At 36.4% G+C, this 21931-nt stretch overlaps 1 protein-coding gene across 1 annotated transcript; it reads right to left on the reverse strand.

The window, feature by feature from the left end:
• Positions 1-8238: 8238 nt before the first annotated feature.
• Positions 8239-11388, reverse strand: LOC107587849 (extensin-like). The gene is made up of 8 exons (XM_016275812.1): positions 10923-11388; positions 10740-10835; positions 9764-9853; positions 9109-9189; positions 8914-9021; positions 8728-8817; positions 8396-8485; positions 8239-8257 (listed from the first exon to the last, which is right to left on the reverse strand). The coding sequence occupies exons 1-8, from the start codon at positions 11069-11071 to the stop codon at positions 8239-8241; spliced, it is 723 nt and encodes a 240-aa protein (XP_016131298.1). The 5' UTR covers positions 11072-11388.
• Between the last annotated feature and the right edge of the window lie 10543 nt (positions 11389-21931).

Consider the following 21931-nt stretch of genomic DNA (forward strand, 5'->3'; position numbering starts at 1 on the left):
TCATCATCACACTTGAGATCGTCTCTCTCCTGCCAGACTCCAGTCTGGTGATAGTCACAGTCACAGTTTGTACCAATGATTTATAATAATTAAATTCCTTAACTGAACTTGAGTAGAACAAATGTATTTATTTTCGATCTTCGATAAATCTAGGGAACCATCTTTAAAGGGAGGATTCAGCCAGAACGGTTTTAATATTTTATAAAGATGAGTGGGCACTAAGAGCAATCATCCACCTTCTAAAGTCATGATGGCTAAAGTCTAATGGAACACATTAGATGTTTGATAGAATGAGTCTCAGTCCTTTGATACCGCTGCAAAAATGATTCAAGAGGTCCTAATGGATTCTCTCAGTGAAATGCAGTTGTCATGGGAACAGCAGACTCACTTCATCCTCAGCAAGGGGCCTAGGGAGCTCTACAGTTAGGATTGGCTGTGTGTGTGTGTGCTATGGGGATTTTTGGACATTTGTGTGTGTGCGTTTTATCGTTTATTTCATTGCCACAAAGGTCATCAAATTGAAGAACTGATATACTTCGTAACAATTATTCCCAAGTCCACAACAGTAGCTTTCTACTGCGTAGATTTCAGAATTTAATGTAAAGATTTCATTTAAATTTAATAGATTTTTACTGCATTTTTTTAATGCCATGCGTGTTACCATGATGGTGTTTTGTATTTGTATATATGATGCTGTGTACCTTCTATATATTAGTATTTACCTCAGCTTGTGTTTTTATGTTGGCTTAGTATTAGTATCATGTAGATATGCCAATTCAGCATAAAAGGGCTGTTTGATTTTTTTCTTAAAAAATTGTATTTAATGTAAATTATGGGTTGTTCTGTAAAGTTATATACATTTTTCTAATTTTGGTAACACAGCTGCCAGTTTCATTCTGTAAAAACAACCTGATTACATTTTTTTTTTTACAGTATGACTAACTTTCAGGCCCACTTATTACACAGCTTCTCAAAAAAATTTAAAAAATGTGCACATATTATATATTGATTTGAAGCTTTTTTTACCTTTAAAGCCATTATCCTAACGCTCATTACAGTTCATTACAATGTACAAAAACAGTCTGCCTAGCAACAAGGGCGAAAAACAATATTAATGTTTTTTTTTTATTACGTTATCACTAATCACTAAATGAGTCTTAGTTGTTGCATTTGGACAGAAAAACATGTATAGGGAAAAGAAGGAATTGTCTTGCACTATAAAAAATTAGTTCTCGAAGCTGTAAACAAAAAGATTATTGTTTGCCAAAACTATTTCAATCTTTTCTACTTCAAAATTTCATGTTTAATTCAATATGTTACTTGCAGTATCTGTAATTTTTTGTGAAATTTACCAAGTGAAAATTGTATCAACATACATCCTACCTACACCAATTTTTGTTTGCGCGCACGTATGAGGTGTAAATTAGCATTTTTTAATCTTACCTTGATCTGTTTTTGTATTAATTTGCAATTTTACCTCTGGATGCTTACAGTCATACCCATGGCTCTCCACGTATGCCAAAGCCGTAATATGACTCTACTCAGTCTAAGCATCAAAATGACTGAGGAGCTCTCTTACCTGCAGGGCATCCAATTATCTGCTCAAGCCTGAGAGAAATAACTTTCTGCTTTCTGAGAAGCTGAACACTGCACAGCGCTGGCATAGTTATCCACTACTTCACGCCGTCCTCTCAATGGCATTTCCTTTTTACCACAGGAAATGCTGTCAAAAGCGGAACATCCATTAACAGCCTTTAATTCCATTCACTTGTAATGACTGGGCACCCTGATAAACTGAGTAATGAAACTTGAGTGAGGATTCAGTGCTAAAAGGGAGCGCTGGCATAGTTATCCACTACTTCACGCCGTCCTCTCAATGGCATTTCCTTTTTACCACAGGAAATGCTGTCAAAAGCGGAACATCCATTAACAGCCTTTAATTCCATTCACTTGTAATGACTGGGCACCCTGATAAACTGAGTAATGAAACTTGAGTGAGGATTCAGTGCTAAAAGGGATAATTTCACACAGACTTACTCATCTCGTTTCAAACACAGTGCATTGAGGATAGCAGAGGCCAGGGTACTTATTAAACCCAAAATATAGTGACAGGGGCATCATTAGCTCGGCTAGAAGTGCGTCAGTAGGAAATGCCCATGAATAAGGACACACAGGGCGGACTTTGACATACCAATGAAATAAATTTCCCACAAGTACGGACGAGGAAAATTGGCTCTCACTTAAACTCTATTAGTCTTCATTTATATGAGTCATAGGGTACAACAATAATTTGTTTCTATTGTAAAATAATAGACAGGGACTATAATTTAGGTTTCAAAAATATAGCATGTTTTAGAAATACGTGAGCAATTGTGACAATAGATTGCATCATAAACACATGTTGTTTTCTTGTATTTAATTTACATACGTCAGCAGTATAACCGTCTACAGAATACTACAATTGGGCAAATGAATCCAGCAGTGACTCACTTTGTATTTTTGAGAATTTCACAGCATGATGTGGAGCTGTTGATTAAATCAGTACTGCATCTCATTATTTCTCTGAGTGTTTGTTTGTGTGCAGGTGTGTGTGTGTGAGAGAGAGAGAATATGTGTCGTCTACATGTGTGGGATTTTCTGTTTTCACAGGGCTGGCAGGTTGACAAGCACAGTCACACCTGACTGAACAGAGGCCAAGCATATTTGATGAGCTTTTGACAACAATAGCTGTGCCTGAACGGTCCTAGGCCTTTTACATAACTACTACTACAAAAAAATCTATATAACAATTTATTCAAATCAATATTACATTTATTATTTGACTTAAACCAAGTTTTTTCTCTATAACATTTTATGTTTCACCATAATTAAAAAAAGAGAGAGTTTTAGATCCATTTAAAATAATTATTTGTGTTGTACTAAACAGTATAGATGCTACATCTGAAATAGATTAGGATTCTCTTCATAAATTACATATTACATTTTCAAATTTGAATTTCCTTTTTGATTTTTAATATCTGACCCCAACCAGATTCAGCATAATAAACTGATTAATCAAGTAAAAATGTCATTTCATAAAACAGTATAAAAGTGTACAATTCAAACAGATTTACATTTCCTAGGTAATAAATTTTCACTTCAATTATGAATAAACAGAACACCCTCTTTGCTATGAAGTGTTCCTCTGTAAAAGTTAAAGATTTAAAGCTGCAGTTCGTAAGTTTTGGCGCTCTAGTGGTCAATAAACAGAACTCCGTAGCTACTTCTCTCTGTTTATGTCTATGATGAATCACGCAGGTACTGGGCTACTCCGCAGCGGTACCTACCCGAACCAGTCTAAAATAGTCAGAATATAAACACTTATTATAGGTATACCGTAGTGATTCAGGATAAGCCAAAAACATGGTTTGGAAAATGGATTCATGGTGTACGCTCGCTTATTATATGAATTTTGTAAATTTTGAAATCAAAAAAAAGTTACGGACTGCAGCTTTAATTAGCATATTATAAATTCGGGGCCATTTGCTGGTAGAATAGAACGTTATATTACTTTCTCTTCCAAATAAAAAAATTAAAAGATGAGGGATCCTACATGGTCATTGTTCTTGGGGTTCTGGCTTCGGGTTAGCAGAACTGGAAAAAACATATTAAAAGACACTTGTGTTACTTCCATTGTTCTATTGCACAATGGTTTGTTTAGAAATACATAGTAAATTAGGGGTGTAACGGTACACGTATTCGTACCGAACCGTTTCGGTACGGGTCTTTCGGTTCGGTACGCATGTGTACCGCACAAATACAGTTGTTTTTTTCTTCTTCTTCTCAGGAAATTCAAATAATAAATGGCTTTTTGACCATCTTTTATGTGGCATGACAGATCGCTGTATAAATGCCTTAGAGAGCCACTTCTGGGACGGTTCAGAAACGTGCTGGTATAATCCCAACACAAGCACTGACTATCTCTGATCATTTCTTCATTACATTTCAACTACATTTTGCTACCTGTGTGCCACCAACCCCCATACCGGTTACTTTTAGACGAAACCTACGCTCCCTTTCCCCCTCCCATCTTTCCTCCGTTGTATCCTCCTCTCTTCCCTCACCTACCCATTTCTCATCTCTGGATGTGAATGCAGCAACTGACACTTTATGCTCTACTTTAACCTCTTGTCTAGATGATATTTGTCCTCTCTCCTCCAGGCCAGCACGGGCTGCCCCCTCGAACTCCTGGTTATCCGATGTTCTTCGTGAACATCGGACCAAACTCAGGGCAGCTGAGAGAAAATGGTGCAAATCAAAAGATCCGTCAGACCTAAGTATGTATCAATCTTTGCTTTCATCTTTCTCTGCTGAAGTCCATACTGCCAAATCTTCATACTTCCACAACAAGATCAACAGCGCTCCAGACACACGTAATCTCTTCAAAACGTTCCATTCTCTCCTCTGTCCCCCTCCACCACCTCCCACCACTTCTATAACAGCTGATGATTTTGCCACATTCTTCACAGACAAAACCAGAACAATCAGTAGCCAATTCTCAGCCCCACACACACAGGACTTCAAACCAACCCCACCCACTGCAAAAACTCCCATCTTCTCCTTCTGTCCCCTCACTGAGACAGAAGTATCAAAACTTATGCTCTCCAGCCATCCTACAACATGCCCTCTAGACCCAATCCCCTCACACCTCCTCCAAGCAATCTCTCCTTCACTTTTACCAACACTCACACACATCATCAATACATCTCTCCTCACAGGCACCTTCCCCACTGCATTCAAGCAGGCTCGGATAACCCCACTGCTCAAAAAACCTACATTAAACACTTCACTTACAGATAGCTACAGACCTGTCTCTCTCCTTCCATTCATAGCGAAAACCCTCGAAAGAGTTGTTTTCAACCAGATATCATTGTTTCTTTCACAGAACAACAAACTGGATCCTAACCAGTCAGGTTTCAGGAGTGGCCATTCAACTGAGACTGCGCTACTGTCAGTCACAGAAGCCTTGCGGATTGCAAAAGCTGATTCCAAATCATCAGTCCTTATTCTGCTGGATCTTTCTGCTGCTTTTGACACTGTCAATCATCAGATCCTCCTGTCTGCCCTCTCTTCAATGGGCATCACAGGGATTCCACTTAGCTGGTTTCAATCCTATCTCACTGGTAGGTCTTTCAGGGTGTCTTGGGGAGGGGAGGTATCCAAAGCACATCAACTTGTCACTGGGGTTCCTCAGGGATCAGTTCTTGGACCCCTCCTCTTCTCCATATACACAACATCACTGGGTCCCATCATACAAGCACATGGCTTCTCCTACCATTGCTATGCTGATGACACACAGCTCTATCTCTCGTTTCAACCAGATGATCCAACGGTAGCTGCACGGATCTCAGGCTGCCTGGCAGACATCTCGGCATGGATGAAAGAATATCACTTACAGCTCAACCTGGCAAAGACTGAGCTTCTTGTCTTCCCTGCCACTCCAACTCTACAGTATGATTTTTCCATCCAGCTAGGTTCTTCTACAATTACCCCATCAACTTCGGTCAGAAATCTTGGTGTAACTTTTGATAACCAGCTGACCTTCAAAGACCAGGTTTGGAAAATGGATTCATGGTGTACGCTCGCTTATTATATGAATTTTGTAAATTTTGAAATAAAAAAAAGTTACGGACTGCAGCTTTAATTAGCATATTATAAATTCGGGGCCATTTGCTGGTAGAATAGAACGTTATATTACTTTCTCTTCCAAATAAAAAAATTAAAAGATGAGGGATCCTACATGGTCATTGTTCTTGGGGTTCTGGCTTCGGGTTAAAAAAAAGTTACGGACTGCAGCTTTAATTAGCATATTATAAATTCGGGGCCATTTGCTGGTAGAATAGAACGTTATATTACTTTCTCTTCCAAATAAAAAAATTAAAAGATGAGGGATCCTACATGGTCATTGTTCTTGGGGTTCTGGCTTCGGGTTAGCAGAACTGGAAAAAACATATTAAAAGACACTTGTGTTACTTCCATTGTTCTATTGCACAATGGTTTGTTTAGAAATACATAGTAAATTAGGGGTGTAACGGTACACGTATTCGTACCGAACCGTTTCGGTACGGGTCTTTCGGTTCGGTACGCATGTGTACCGCACAAATACAGTTGTTTTTTTCTTCTTCTTCTCAGGAAATTCAAATAATAAATGGCTTTTTGACCATCTTTTATGTGGCATGACAGATCGCTGTATAAATGCCTTAGAGAGCCACTTCTGGGACGGTTCAGAAACGTGCTGGTATAATCCCAACACAAGCACTGACTATCTCTGATCATTTCTTCATTACATTTCAACTACATTTTGCTACCTGTGTGCCACCAACCCCCATACCGGTTACTTTTAGACGAAACCTACGCTCCCTTTCCCCCTCCCATCTTTCCTCCGTTGTATCCTCCTCTCTTCCCTCACCTACCCATTTCTCATCTCTGGATGTGAATGCAGCAACTGACACTTTATGCTCTACTTTAACCTCTTGTCTAGATGATATTTGTCCTCTCTCCTCCAGGCCAGCACGGGCTGCCCCCTCGAACTCCTGGTTATCCGATGTTCTTCGTGAACATCGGACCAAACTCAGGGCAGCTGAGAGAAAATGGTGCAAATCAAAAGATCCGTCAGACCTAAGTATGTATCAGTCTTTGCTTTCATCTTTCTCTGCTGAAGTCCATACTGCCAAATCTTCATACTTCCACAACAAGATCAACAGCACTCCAGACACACGTAATATCTTCAAAACTTTCCATTCTCTCCTCTGTCCCCCTCCACCATCTCCTACTACTTCTATAACAGCTGATGATTTTGCCACATTCTTCACAGACAAAACCAGAACAATCAGTAGCCAATTCTCAGCCCCACACGCACAGGACTTCAAACCAACCCCAAGTATCTCTCTTTATTTATTCCTTCTCTTTCTAGCTTGTACTTATTTGAACAATGTCTAAGAACTTGGTATTACAACCACGTCTTGTGTCTGTTTGCCTCTTTAAGAAGAATCGCTTTATGTATCCCCCAATTGTAAGTCGCTTTGGATAAAAGCGTCTGCTAAATGACTAAATGTAAATGTAAATGTAGAGCGGCCCGCGATCAGCTCCGGTTCCCGTGTCTGAGCCGTGACGCCCCGCAGATTTGTGCAGAGCGAAGCGTGAGTGAACGCGATAATTCCTTCCTCTGTACTACAAGTTTTAACGTGAATAAACATGACTGAACATCTCATGCCTCATGTAATTGCTCAATCAGTGTTTCAACCGCAGAAAGACATCAACAATACAGCGTGGAAATAAAATGTCACATAGCATTTAATTTACCTCAGCAAGTCATCAGTGTCCACAGCTCGTTAGTTCACTAGAGAAATGAAGTCTAGAGAGGAGCATTTTGCGAAATATTACACCATATACTCATATTTTACTAAACCTGTTAGTCTTAATTACTTAATGTACAGTATGTTTAAATTAATCTGTTATGAAACATGCTATGACAGCCATTGTGTAATTGAATATATTTAAACAAATAGCTTAGAAATTGTATTATTTATAATGTAATTTAAAAACTGCATTATGTGCAATTTACATGTTTGCATACCATTTTTATTTGTATTTATTTTTTTAAGTTGAGTGTTGATCATCTATTTAAAAATAAACAGCAATTAAATTTAAGTTTGGGTTAAGTTGTTAGGCCTAATTGTAACCTTATAATATAAAAGGGCTCCCTATAGTTTTAAGCATAAGCTGAGGTAGATTTTTATCACTAAGAAAATGTAAACTATAACTGAATGTATATAAAGAAAGAGCAACTTGTTCAGTAAACCATTTAAAATTAAAAAAAAAAAAGTTAAGTTTTTCCCCCTGCTGTACCGAAATCATACCGAACCGTGACGTTAAAACCGAGGTACGTACCGAACTGTCCTATTTGTGTACCGTTACACCCCTATAGTAAATACATGAGCCAAAACATATTTTTCTGACCTTCCAGCGGTTACCACATTCATTGCACAACACAAAGGTGGTCATTGGTTCATCAGCACTGCGGGTTTGCACCTGTACAAAACATTTAGGAGTATATTTATTTTCCCAACAAATAAAATAAAAAATGACAGTCAAAATCAAAAATGGAAGCAGGAATTAGTTCATAAGCACATTTCACTTCCCTTCAACAAGATACAGTTCTTGTTACAAAAGGAACTTTTTTTTTTTTATAAGAATTTTTTATTCAGCGGTTTCTTTTCTAAGCAAAGAAAGTCACTGATTATTTATGAGACAAGGAACATTGTGCATAGTTAGAACACAGTGTTACGCTGAAATGATGCTAAAAAGGATTAGCAGTACTTTGTTTACTCAAAAAGACAACACACCAAGCCCTGACCTCTCTTTCTTCATCTCGCATTTCGGAGGAGGATGTAGATGAAAAGGTAAAGGAGGAAGCGGGGCATTCGGATCAAGTGCTTTTTTTGCCCTAGGCAAGAAATATACAATTCAAATGTGGCATTACAAAGAGAAACTTGAAGCGCATGTGTGATACTAGGTCATCTAGTGAACTAAAAATGATAATTTACAATTTCCTATTAATTGAACACAGAATTATTTAGAGCAACGACTGCTATTTTCCAAAACAAAAGCAATAATGATATATTACACTGTGCTTTTCTATTCACTGGCAAACCCTCTTTATGAACTTTAACTGAAAGGTGCTCAGACCTTTCTTTGGGCTCTTCTAGTGATGGACGTTTGGGAGGAGGAGAAGAAAGCATAGGATCAGGAGGAGGTAAAGTTTCAGGAGGCTCTTTCCTGTGAAGATAGATATTTGGTAGCGACTCCTTATGTTAGACATTTACTATAATTATTATAAAGAATACAAATCTGAACACATTCTCATGTCCTGACCTTTCTTTCTTCACCTCTGATGAACGCTTAGGGATAGGAATAGGAGGAGGAGGAAGTGGAGGATGAAGGTGATGATGAAGAGGAAAAAGAGGATGAGGTGCATCTCTCCTGCATGAAAGGAACAAGAATGTTGATTCAACATGAAGGAGATCGCTTATATAACACACTGCATGCACTTCTAGCACAATGTCCAACCTTTCTTTCTTTTCATCCGTGGAGGGACGTTTATGAGGATGAGACTGAAGAAAAGACTGTAAAGGAGCCTGAGTGTCTTTTCTGTACAAGAGATGCAAACATCAAATTTAGCATTTAAACTTGATATAAATTACTGTTCAAAAGTTTGGGGTTAGTAAGATTTTTTTTTTTTTTTTTAAAGAAGTCTTTTATGCTTATCAAGTCTGCATTTATTTGATTGAAAACAGTGAAAATAGTAAAAAATGAAATATTATTGTAATTTTAAATAACTATTTTCTATTGTGATATATTTTAAAATGTAATAAATTCCTGTGATGACAAAACTGAATTTCCAGCAGCCATTACTCCAGTCTTCAGTGTCAATAAAGGTGACAATCTGTATTGTTTTAATGTACACAAAGAAACCATGAGTATATATTTACTTCCATTTTTAACCAATTTAATGTGTCCTTACTTTTAAAAAAAATCATTCATTTGTTAAAAAAAATGTACTGACCCCAAACTTTTAAACTGTTTTGAGGTTTTGGTTGCTGTATCAACTATCACTGTAGGTAGTATGCAATAGAACAATAGACTACATTAGAAAATATAACTTTTTGCACTTCGATGACACATTCTTAACTAACACATGTCCAAGCATGCAAAACGCTCTGACCTCTCTTTCTTTACATCTACCGATGAGCGTCTTAGAGGAGGGTGGGAATTGATCGAAGCAGGAGGGAAAAAATCAACAGGAGCATCTTTCCTAAACAAAAGTGAAAATTCATCTTACATTACTGTTTCCACTTTTACGCTGGACAACCACGGTAGCAAAAGCATGGCAAAAGCAAAAAAATCATGGCACCTGTGTCATTAAGAACTAAGAACAACTTTTTAAGTTAATTTCTGAATTTGAACTGAGGTAGCAAACACAACGCAGAACTGCAATTCAAATTTGAATTTAAGGAAGATCTGTACCAGTGTAATTTTTTAATAAATTGACAGACATTTTGTGATTGTTTTGTTGTTTCAAGTATTTAGCTATAGGTTTAGAGAAATACACTACATTTCAAACTTTGGGGTCAGTAAGATTTTTTTAAATTAAAGTAATTAATGGTTTTATTCAGAAATGATGCTTTAAATTAATCAGGTGACAGTCAAGACATAAGAGCATAAGAGACTTTATTCTAAAATATTAAAAAAATGTTACTCACCCCAAACTTCTGAACTGTAGTGAATGTCTAATCAGTTAACGTAAACATGTATGCTACAATTCAGTGAAAAAAACAGACATAATTAGTCTAGAATTAATGATGCAATTCTTTTTGTTTTGCTATATAACCAAAGAAATTCCTCTTGTTGTGTGACTATGTTGATTTTTTTTAATTCAGTAAATTCCACTTCCTGTTCAATTTAATGTAATTCAACATGCTGTTGGACATGAACACAAAAAACAATTCTTATATTCCACCAATAGAAGAACTACACAGTTGCAGAAAAAGTGCAAAAAAAAAAGGCAGTTGTTAATTAGTGACATTTTAAAGAAAATATTTTTTCTAGATCATCAGAAATGGCTGCATGTTTTGGTATGTGGTATAAGTGCTTCCTCCTAACCACAGTCACATGCTTCAACCGCATGCACAAGCCCTAACCTCTCCCTCTTCACTTCCCCAACCGGAGGACACTTGGGAGGCGGAGATGAATGCGTCATTGGGGAGGGAAGATGATCACTGTTCAATGCATCTCTCCTAAACAGAATGCACATAAAACTCCTCAATCTGATGGCACGGTTTTGCAGGGGCAGAGGGGTTTTATACAGCACATGGGCTTCTCACCTCTCTCGTTCCTTTTTATTGATAATAGAGTGTTTCTCTTTTTTCTGTTCACTTTCTCGTTTTTCATTCCTGAGCTCTGCATCACATTTCTCTCTTCTGTGTTTTCCATCAAGTTTCTTGTTAGAGTCTAAGTCTGGTTTAAATTCCATTGTTGACCTTCGTGGAGATAAACAGGTTATACTTCATAGCGCAAACAACAAGTCTTTGCTTATGTCCCCTTTTGCATAAATCAATGTTAGTATAAAAAATAGACCACCCTCTTGTATGTTTATAGGAAGAGATTCCCAAAGCTTTCAATTGACCGTTCGCAAAACAAAGAGTAAACTGACAATGCGCAGACAGTCAAGATAGAGCAAGTTGCTTCTACAGTAGTATTTAACAAAGTCTCAGCTTCCAAATTTTGTCATATTTTAAGGAATTCAAACAATAAATACCATTTTGTGGCTCTTTTATGTGTCGTGACAGATCGCTGTGGCACCTCAGTTCAAGCAGCATTTTAGCATTCTTGTACGTATTTTTTCTGAATGTTATTTAATGTTTATGGAGTAGCTCGATATTTCACAACTGTCATTTGTCTGGACATTGCAACTTGCCCCGTTATTAAATCAAAGCATCAGAAAAATTATGTGAAAAGATCGTTTGGGGCATTTAATTTACTACACAATAAACTCAACAGGTGCTTCACGAGTTGAGCAACAGATGGCAGCACGGTGTCATGTAATATCAATATCCCAATGTGGGAAAGCAGCAGTGCAGTGGACTCAAAACAGATAAGAATGACTAAAGAAATAGTTCCAGAAATTAATATATAATTTAAATTATGTCATTCATGACTCTGTTTCTTCTGTGGAACACAAAACGAGATGCTTGGCTGAATGTTGAGGACTGACAGTCTTACCTATTTACCCTCACTGCATCTTTTTCTATTCAGTTAGAGATTTAACATATCCTGTTGACGAATTAACTTTTTATATTTCCTGTGATAATATAGATAACTTTCATAGACATAGAGTTAAAAAAAAATTCCTGAATATTTGTTTAAAATGCACTGTTTGGCTTTATTTTGCAGCTTGTGGGAGGGTGATATTGAATTTTTATGAACCCTCCTACACTTCATCACACTCTTTCTGTAGGAGCATTGTGACGTGGTGCCTCAAGGTTTTATTGTTATTCATTCAAATGTGCAAAGCATGTCTAAGAAGCTAAACTAAAGCTCATTCCATATGTGGTGACTTCAGATGACATCTGTCCTAAAACAACTAAGCAAATATGTTGTGGCATTTTCCTATTAAAACGTGCGCAAAATGCTCCCTTAATATAACACCAGCAACATTTCATGGACTTGTATATACACAAATATTCACCTCTTCCTCTTCACTACCTTTATAAATGTGCACTTCCTGTCGTCCTCCAATGCCTTCACCCTAAATAACCTCTATGGCTTGGACTTCTATGGTTGCATAAATTATATAAAATTATCAACATACATTTAAAATGTGCTGACAGACAGACAACAAGTAAAACTAGCCAGGAAAGTCCTGTTTTTCAAACCACAAAGAAAAAAGGAGTAGAAAAAATAAGAGACTTGAAAAATGGTTTTCCTTTTGATGACCTCCCGCTTCAGTTTTACGACAAAATAATGAATCCACCAGTACCCACCTACAGTGTCTTCTCAGAGAGTTTGCGGTGTCTCTACCAATTATAGACACAAGACGCCGGACTCCGGCAATTATGGAGAGTCTGAGATGACATCAGACCAGAAAATGAATGATTTCACCATGCTTCAGTTTTTTTAGGTGCAGAGAGCCCGTAATAAAAGGCAAAGATGCCGGGCTGGATTGCCACGGCATGCACACCAGCCTCTGGTTAAAATCTCAGCAGAATAATTTTTTTTGGTTATGTTGGAAAGTTCTGAGTGTGTTTGTGTCGCAACATTTTAAAGGAAGTGATATTTGCTGAGGATTCAAGACACTCACACGCCAGGGGCAGAACTAGTCCTTTGTATACAGTATGCCTGGTTGAAACCACAAAGGTGTGATTGTCATTGTAGTTGAAAACAGATGGATATTAAAGGAATAGTTCACCCAAAAATGAAAATTTGCTGAAAATGTACTTACACCCTCAAGCCATTTGCTCAATGCACCAGTGGATCCTCTGCAGTGAATGGGTGCCGTCAGAATGAGAGTTCAAACAGCTGAATAAAAGCATCCTCAAATAATCCAAACGACTCTATCAATTAATTTCCAGTGAAGTGAAAATCTGCATGTTTGAAACAAATCCATCATTAAGGCATTTAAAGGCACAATACGTAATTTTCGCCGCTGGAGGGCGCGTATTCAAAATAAACAAATAGACAAAGGCATAGTTTGATGACGCCGGGACTGAGTGTGGAATCATGGGAGTTGTCGCCTTCATCCCAACAGCCGATGCAATCCGACAGAACTCGGGCAGAAATCATGTTCATGGATGAGCTAATGATTTATTAACGTAGTAGAATGAAGCAGAGTGAGGCTGAAAGCTGTCGAAGCAAAACTAGGCCGCTGAACGAGCGTGACACACAGCTTGAAAGCAGCAGCGCTTCTATTATGCCACAGTCGACCGCTTCCGCTCCTTCCGGTCGTGCGTATGTGGGGGGAAAAAAGCAGCGCTGTTTTATCATACTAGATACATTTGAAAGTTCTGTTATAATGCTACTCTGTGCGGTCATCACTGGTCTATTAAAACGCACAACATATTAAAGCGTCTTTGGTGTTTCCATGTTTTCTACAAAACAAATCGAGGAAATGGAAAATCGAGGGGTTAGGAGGTCATTAGCAGGCAACACAATCACACTATGGAAACGGTCCATGTCACTAGTTAAAATTGCTTATTTCTCTGGGTTTAAACATTCTTCAGAACATTTGGGATAATGTAAGTACACAAGTCAGCAAAATATATAACACTGTTCTAGTGGTTTTTGGATATTTTATTAAAACAATCTTACATATTGTGCCTTTAAACCGTTGCTTCTGTCCAAAATATGAGTCCATAATAATGCTTCCTACACTGAAAAAATCCATCCCCTGTTGTCCTCTCAGATTAAAATGTCTGTTTAGAACTGTTTTAGACTATTTTCTTTTGGTGCTTGATCTGTGCATATTTCTCTCCTGATTTCAGACGAGACGATTTTTTCACTGTAGAAATCAATATTATAGAGAGAGGACTCATATTTTAACTGGAAGCAACACTTTGTTGAAGTTAAAGACATCTTGATGGATTTATTTATTACAAACACACAGCTTTTTACATTTACAAGACATGAACTGATGGACTAATTAATGCAGCCATGTGCTTTACTTCTGGATTATTTCTATGTTTTCTTTCGACTTTCATTCTGACGGCACCCATTCACTGCAGAGGATCCATTGGTGAGCAAGTGATGTAATGCTAAATTTCTCCAAATCTGTTCGGATGAAGAAACCAACTCATTTACATCTTGGATGGCCCAAGGGTGAGTACATTTTTATTTTTAGGTGAGCTATTCCTTTAACAGAGTTTCATTCAGCGTAATTAGTCTGATGTAGCTCACATGCTGCAAACCCTATTGAACAAGTCCAGACACTGCGGTTCGTTAACATGCAACGCGTGACTATGCAATTACAGCCTTTTAACTAAACGTCACTCGCTTCCAGTATGCTGTCGTGCTAAGCAGTCATAGACATCAATTGCTTCAAAAAGGGAACTTGGGATCACACTCAGACTCCGGCAATTGACAAGACATGCCTTTGTGACTCCACAGACAATGAACTCTATAACTAGTTAAAGGCAGAAGTGTGTTAGTGTGTAAATCCCCTCTTACTCTCATTTCCCTACCTATCTGCCATTAATCCTTTAGTGAGAACATCCACATCCCCTTACATAGCCTACACTTTTCCTCCTGCCAAATTCAAAGCATTTTTACCACCTGCAAACCCAGTTTCACTTATTTCTTAATCAGCTTAAAAGGCATTAATCAGCTTGAGAGTTGCACTGAGGTGAAATCTTTTAAACTGGCATTGAAAACAACTTCTCTATTCTAGTCTCATATATATTGTTTTGTTTTGAATGTTGCACAAGTCCGTTTCTGGAAATATGTATTTATATTTTTTAATAAACATCACTACTGTTGAAAAGTTTTTTTTTTGTATCTGTTGTTCAGCAAGGATGCATTAAATTGATCAAAAGTTACTGTAAAGAGTTTTACATTGTTACGAAAAATTTATATTTCATATAAATGCTGCTCTGTTTAACTTTCATTCATCTTCAAAGAATGCTGAAAAACATGGCTTCCACAAATATATTAAGCAGCCCAACTGTTTTCAACACTGATAATAATAAGAAATGTTACTTGAACACCAAATCAGCATATTAGAATGATTTCTGAATGATCTTGTGACACTGAAGACTGAAGTAGTGACTACAGAAAATTCAGCTTTACTATAACAGGTATAAATTACTTTTTTAAATAGAACAGTTACATTAAATGTTAATACTATTGTCGCAATATTAATATTTTTTACTATATTTCGATTAAATAAATGCAGCATTGGGGAGCATAAGAACATTTTCTGATTAATGTAATTTTGACGAAAAATGTAGTTACTGCATTTGTACTATAGATGTTAATTATTATTGACATATGAGTGTCAGCTTTTAATGCAACAGTTCCTGTTTGTTTTTGGCAAACTACAAATCCAGTTTTGGATCTTCTTATCAGGTTTAGCTCAGAGAGATCAGCAGAGTTTATCAGACTTTGTTGATAAACAACCGAAACTGTAGTCTGTAGACGTCTCACTGTCATTCACACAAATCTGCTGGCACAGCTTTTCATTAGTTGCATTAGCTCTTTGCTGATGTGAGAGACAATTTAAAAGCTTTTTGTCCTCCTCTGGGCTGATGCCAGCATATTTTGAGGATAGAGGATAAATGCAGACCCCTAATGCATGTGTTGAAGTTATCTGCTTTGGCCAAGTATTGCATTAACCACTAGGAGAACCAGTGCTTAGCCTTTAAAATATGTGTTGGTTTTGACCACTGAGGCCAATCATTTAAAAAGTGCACTTGTATCCTAGCAACACCTTGAGACTAGACTTGCCCTGTGAAAACACAGTGATCATCCACAGACATACTTAGCTCATTGTTATAATATGATTAGCTCACTTCAACTCCTCTCCTGTGTTTATGACCCTGTGAACACACTCATCTATTACTATGACACACATCCTCCCCGGGACCTCAGTTTTGGTTAAATATACGATTGAGTCAGTAAGGAAATTAATATGTTATTCAGCAAGGATGCATTAAATTGATCAAATGTGACAGAGATTTACGTGTTTTTTGACGCAGGGTTTCCACAAAAATATTAAGCAGCATGACTTCCTTCATCATTGGTAATAATAAGAAATGTTTCTTGAGCACCAAATCGCATATTAGAAGGATCATGTGACAACGAAAACTGGAGTAATGGCTGCTGAAAATTCAGCTTTGCCATCCCAAAAAACTGAATAGAAAACAGATATTTGAAATTGTTATAATATTTTAAAATTTGACTGTTTTTACTGTTATTTTCATCAAATAAAATATATAAAGCATATAAGACGTATTTGAAAAAAAAAATTAATTTCCGACCTCAAACCTTTAAATGCTAGTTTAGCTTCCTCTGGAACTAAAAAAAAAAAAAAAATTCTAGACATGTGACATTTACCAAAACTTTTTGTGAGGTTGATTTTACTTTAGGCGCCCAATTGTGTTCAGTAACTAGTTTGATAACCTCTACTTTTCCCAGTGGAACACAGATGCTTGAATATTAGAATATTGAATTTGAATTTTTGAATTTCTTTGCTCTAAAAGCTTTTAATTTTGCAGGAATTTTACAATCAGAATATTTACAGCTAATTTTACCTCTAAAAAATCAGAAACAAAATCTTTATATATATATATAAATGTCACATCTAAACTTATATCTCAAAAAATTTAAATTCAAGTCTTTCTGCCATTTTTCTGTAAGCTTACTTTATAACATCACTTCATACCTGGAAGCTTGGATAAGAGTTTTGGAGGTTCCATGGTGATTGGCAAAGACTCGTCGTAAACAGCTTTTAGAGGCTTACAGGAGTTGTTACCTCCCTAGAAATTACAAAAACAGAGAGTAGGGCATAAACTACAAAATCCCCAAAGATACTGGATCTGTTGAAACGAAATGAGCTTAAACAGCATGCTACCTCTCATCACAAATGATACTCTGTACCCTGTTAAGCCAGTCACTGAGCTTATGGCTGTGTCTAAAATTTGATAACAAAATGACAAGAAAACATGTTGTAAATATAAATGATGAAAGGGACCCATCTGAACTCAGTTCCACTGTTTTCTCACGTTAGCTCATGATTTATAGATACCACATAATTCTTTGAGTGTAGAGGAAGTAGGGGTCTCCTCTCCAAAATCTCTGAAGGAAAATCTCCATAATGGCTTTAGGGTTGATCCTGGGTCAGAAGAAAAGAGCCCGTTAAACGGGGGAACAGGGTGATGTCACTAGAGAGAGGCCCAAGGTAGCTGATGTCATGCGAGAGGCTGTTGGCAGGGTAACTTTCTAAACACATCCGTAGACCAGGGGAAATGTAGTTCGTAGGGACTTTCGACTTTCGTGCTACCTCCTTCAGCGGCCCAGGAGGTCAGTGTTTGCAAAAGACGAGGTCCTGTGACTCACCTCCATGGTCAATTTGCTGAGGGTGTTTTCCAAATCAGCCCAAGTGGAGAAAGAGGCCACTAAGCACAGAAGCAGAAAATTCTCTCAGTGCTTCCTATGAAGAAAAAGAAGGAAAATAATACGTTATTAATAGCTTACTCCATTTTTCAGCCTGATGTTATGACAGAAAGAAAGATTTGTGATGAAAACGCAATGAGGTCTTTCTACATTCGTAGTCAAAATTACATTAGCGACTAACCTCACAGACTTTTTTTTTGTTCTTTATACAAAAATAAAGGATTATTCATAAGTCTTATGGTTTGCAGTTGAGGTTAAGAGAACTTCTTTCAAGCAATGTTACATACATGATTCAATTAATGACTCATAAGTTGGCCATTGCAGCAGCTGTATCTGGTGAATTAGTCCACAGTTGGATGACAAACATCCTCTCAATGGACCTTCCAGATCTAAAGTTAGAATCAGTGCACTAATGTATAAAGCGGATTTTATTAAAGGCAGGAGTGCCTCTTGAAGCTTGACTCCAGGGGAGCAGTTAAACACGGTTTTGTGATCTGATTACAATGGTTGAAACATTTTGCAGTACAAACATAAATTAAAGTCTCTCAGATGGTCATTAATTAAATCAACAGTTGCAACTAATGCTAATATGTGATTTTTCAGGGTTTCCTTGTGCATGGCTCAAACTGAAAACGTTTGAGGCTTTTAATATGTGACACATTTTTGCATAAAGAGAAGTAAGAAGAAAACAAGGAAGGCTAATGACGCTTTTCATTCAAGAGTCAGGAACAGAAAAAGGAAGTTCTTGACCTAAATGCTTGACGTAAACTAAAGCAAAGTATGGAGTTGACAAGAAAACAGGCGGAAGTAAGGATATAGCAGAGAGGGTGATTAGAAAGAAAAAGGCAGAGATGCGGGAGGCAGAGGAAGACATATCTGATCCGATCAAATCCCCCTTTGAGCTCTCAAGCAGAGGAATCCAGGCTGCAGCGTTGAGTCTCATGGCTAACAGCAAGCTGTCTCATTATCTTCTGAAGGCTTATCCGTTCTCTACAGCTGCAAAGACTGAAACTTGCTCTCTCTCTAATTGGCTTTGTTTGGAGTGGAATACTAGCAAACTACACTGCATACTGCCTATTTTTTTTATGTGAAACATGAATCATGCAACAATAAATGTCACATGCACTAATAGTGTGTATTGTTGTCACATGACCTCATTGTTATTATTTCAGCAATGGGTCTAGTTATCTCATACCGGTAAAAATGAAGGAATAATTATTTTTTAAATAACCACTTTTCTTTTAAATATTGGAAGAAGTCTCTAAATGCTCTCTATGGCTGCATTTATTTGATCAAAAATAGAGTAAAAACTAATTTTGTGAAATACTATTCGAATTAAAAATAACTTTTCTGTTTAAATAAATTTAAAAATAATTGTAATTTATTTAAAAGTTTAATTTAATTTTAATTTGGTGCTTTATCATTAATAATGGTTCTTATTATTATTGTTCAAAAAGATTTTTCTTCTTATTAATTAAATCAACAGTTGCAACTAATGCTAATATGTGATTTTTCAGGGTTTCCTTGTGCATGGCTCAAACTGAAAACGTTTGAGGCTTTTAATATGTGACACATTTTTGCATAAAGAGAAGTAAGAAGAAAACAAGGAAGGCTAATGACGCTTTTCATTCAAGAGTCAGGAACAGAAAAAGGAAGTTCTTGACCTAAATGCTTGACGTAAAGCAAAGTATGGAGTTGACAAGAAAACAGGCGGAAGTAAGGATATAGCAGAGAGGGTGATTAGAAAGAAAAAGGCAGAGATGCGGGAGGCAGAGGAAGACATATCTGATCCGATCAAATCCCCCTTTGAGCTCTCAAGCAGAGGAATCCAGGCTGCAGCGTTGAGTCTCATGGCTAACAGCAAGCTGTCTCATTATCTTCTGAAGGCTTATCCGTTCTCTACAGCTGCAAAGACTGAAACTTGCTCTCTCTCTAATTGGCTTTGTTTGGAGTGGAATACTAGCAAACTACACTGCATACTGCCTATTTTTTTATGTGAAACATGAATCATGCAACAATAAACGTTACATGCACTAATAGTGTGTATTGTTGTCACATGACCTCATTGTTATTATTTCAGCAATGGGTCTAGTTATCTCATACCGGTAAAAATGTAGGAATAATTATTTTTTAAATAACCACTTTTCTTTTAAATATTGGAAGAAGTCTCTAAATGCTCTCTATGGCTGCATTTATTTGATCAAAAATAGAGTAAAAACTAATTTTGTGAAATACTATTCGAATTAAAAATAACTTTTCTGTTTAAATAAATTTAAAAATAATTGTAATTTATTTAAAAGTTTAATTTAATTTTAATTTGGTGCTTTATCATTAATAATGGTTCTTATTATTATTGTTCAAAAAGATTTTTCTTCTTAATATTTTTTTCTGGAAACTGTTGATTCATTCAGCCTCCTGAATGTGGAAATTTGAATAGAATAAGTAGAAAGTTCATTAAACAGCATTTATCTGAAATAGAAATCTTTTTTTATATACTAAATGTCTTTACTGTCACATTTGATGAATTTAATACATCTTTTCTGAATAAAAGCATTAATTTACTTTTTTATTACCCGAAACTGTTAAATAGTAGTGCATTACAGTTTCCACAAAAATATGAACAAGTACAACTGTTTTCAACATTACTAATAGTAAGAAATCAGTTTATTAGAATGATTTCTGAAGGATCATGTGACACTGGAAACTGGAGTAATGGCTGCTGAAAATCAGCTTTGTCATCACAACAAAAATGATTTTACTCTATTTTTGATCAAATAAATGCAGCCTTGGTGAGCATAAAAAGAAATAAATAAATTCAAACGTTTTGACTGGTAGTGTGCATACAGTATATTTCAAATATCACACTTTGTGTAAATTCTTTGCAGTCCAATCAAATAATGAGCTAAGAAGGAGATAAAAAATTACAGTGGATATTATTTCCAGTTCGTTTGTTACAATAATAATGGAAGCACAAGCACATTGCATTATGGGATACAGTGTTCTGTACAGTGCGTTCTGTTCTGCACATTTTGGTCAGCATATTTATATTCATTTATATGTTGATGTGATTAATTGGTCAGCATATCACATAAATCGATTTAGATAGACAATATTATTATTCATACAGAAGATCTGAATACTATGCTTACATACTGCAAAGTAGTACTTATTTAAATCAAACCCATTGTCTGCCTATCTGGATGTCTGTCTCTCATGCATCCATTAATGCCTCAGTGTGCATGTGACTAGCAGATCACCAGATGCTTCACTTTCTACTCAGTGCTTTCACTCAATGCTTTTCTGGCATCTGGCAACTATTGCTAGAACGAAAATACTACTGTATAAATATATGTGTCACATATGTGTAGTGTAAAGCCATTTTTCAGATAGCAGAAGAGAAGAGGTGTCTAAGCACTTCTAGATTTGGCTCACGGTGACAACGAATCTACATAGTAGCCATTTCTGCTTCCCTCATTCGTTCTGCTACATCCCGCCCAAGGCACAGAAAATCCCAGCATCAGCCAGAGAAAATATTCCAACAGACAAACTGAACTCTTCAACAAAGCATACATTTCAGCCAGCAGCCCAGGAGGAAAAGCAGTGAACTTCAATGCTGTAATTAAGATATGACCGGGTCAAAGACATAATTTAAAGCATGGTTTGTGAAAACCTTTTCATCAGGTCTAAATAGTTTAGCACACCTCCTCCAACTGATATCACTTTTATACAAGATAAACAGCATGATACAAGCACATCTGAAGCGAGGATACATATTCTTCTGAATTCATTTCACTTAAAGAATGAACGTGTTCATTTTAATCAGACTGCACGATTGTAGAAATAAATAGTGTATGAATAACACAAATATTTCCCCTTTAATTTAGCTCAAAATAAATTAAATAAGTAGAAATCTACATTAAACAATTTAATAATAATAATAACAATACTAATACTAATTACTACCACTACTACTACTACTACACTTTTCTTTACATTCAGCTGCTTTTACAACAAATAAAATCACAAATACTTTATATGTAATGCATTACATTAAATACAAATATTATACAAAACATAAAATATATTAATATATAATATGTATATTATAAATATCGTTATATTATAAATGTAAATCTTTAAAGATTTTGAAAAAAAAAATAATAATAATAAAAAAAATACATAAAAAAAAAAAAAAATAAAATAAAATAGAATGGATGCAGCAGCCTCC

The sequence above is a fragment of the Sinocyclocheilus grahami genome, unplaced genomic scaffold (genome assembly GCF_001515645.1).
Source record: "Sinocyclocheilus grahami isolate Dianchi unplaced genomic scaffold, SAMN03320097.WGS_v1.1 scaffold96.1, whole genome shotgun sequence".
NCBI classification, from domain to species: Eukaryota; Metazoa; Chordata; class Actinopteri; order Cypriniformes; family Cyprinidae; genus Sinocyclocheilus; species Sinocyclocheilus grahami.

Coding starts and splice junctions, on each gene's coding strand:
- LOC107587849 (XM_016275812.1), bottom strand. CDS start 11,071: ATGGAATTTAAACCAGACTTAGACTCTAACAAGAAACTTGATGGAAAA. Junction 9,854..10,739: donor GGGGAAGTGAAGAGGGAGAG/GTTAGGGCTTGT, acceptor ACTTTTGTTTAG/GAAAGATGCTCCTGTTGATT. Junction 9,022..9,108: donor ACGGATGAAAAGAAAGAAAG/GTTGGACATTGT, acceptor CCTTTCATGCAG/GAGAGATGCACCTCATCCTC.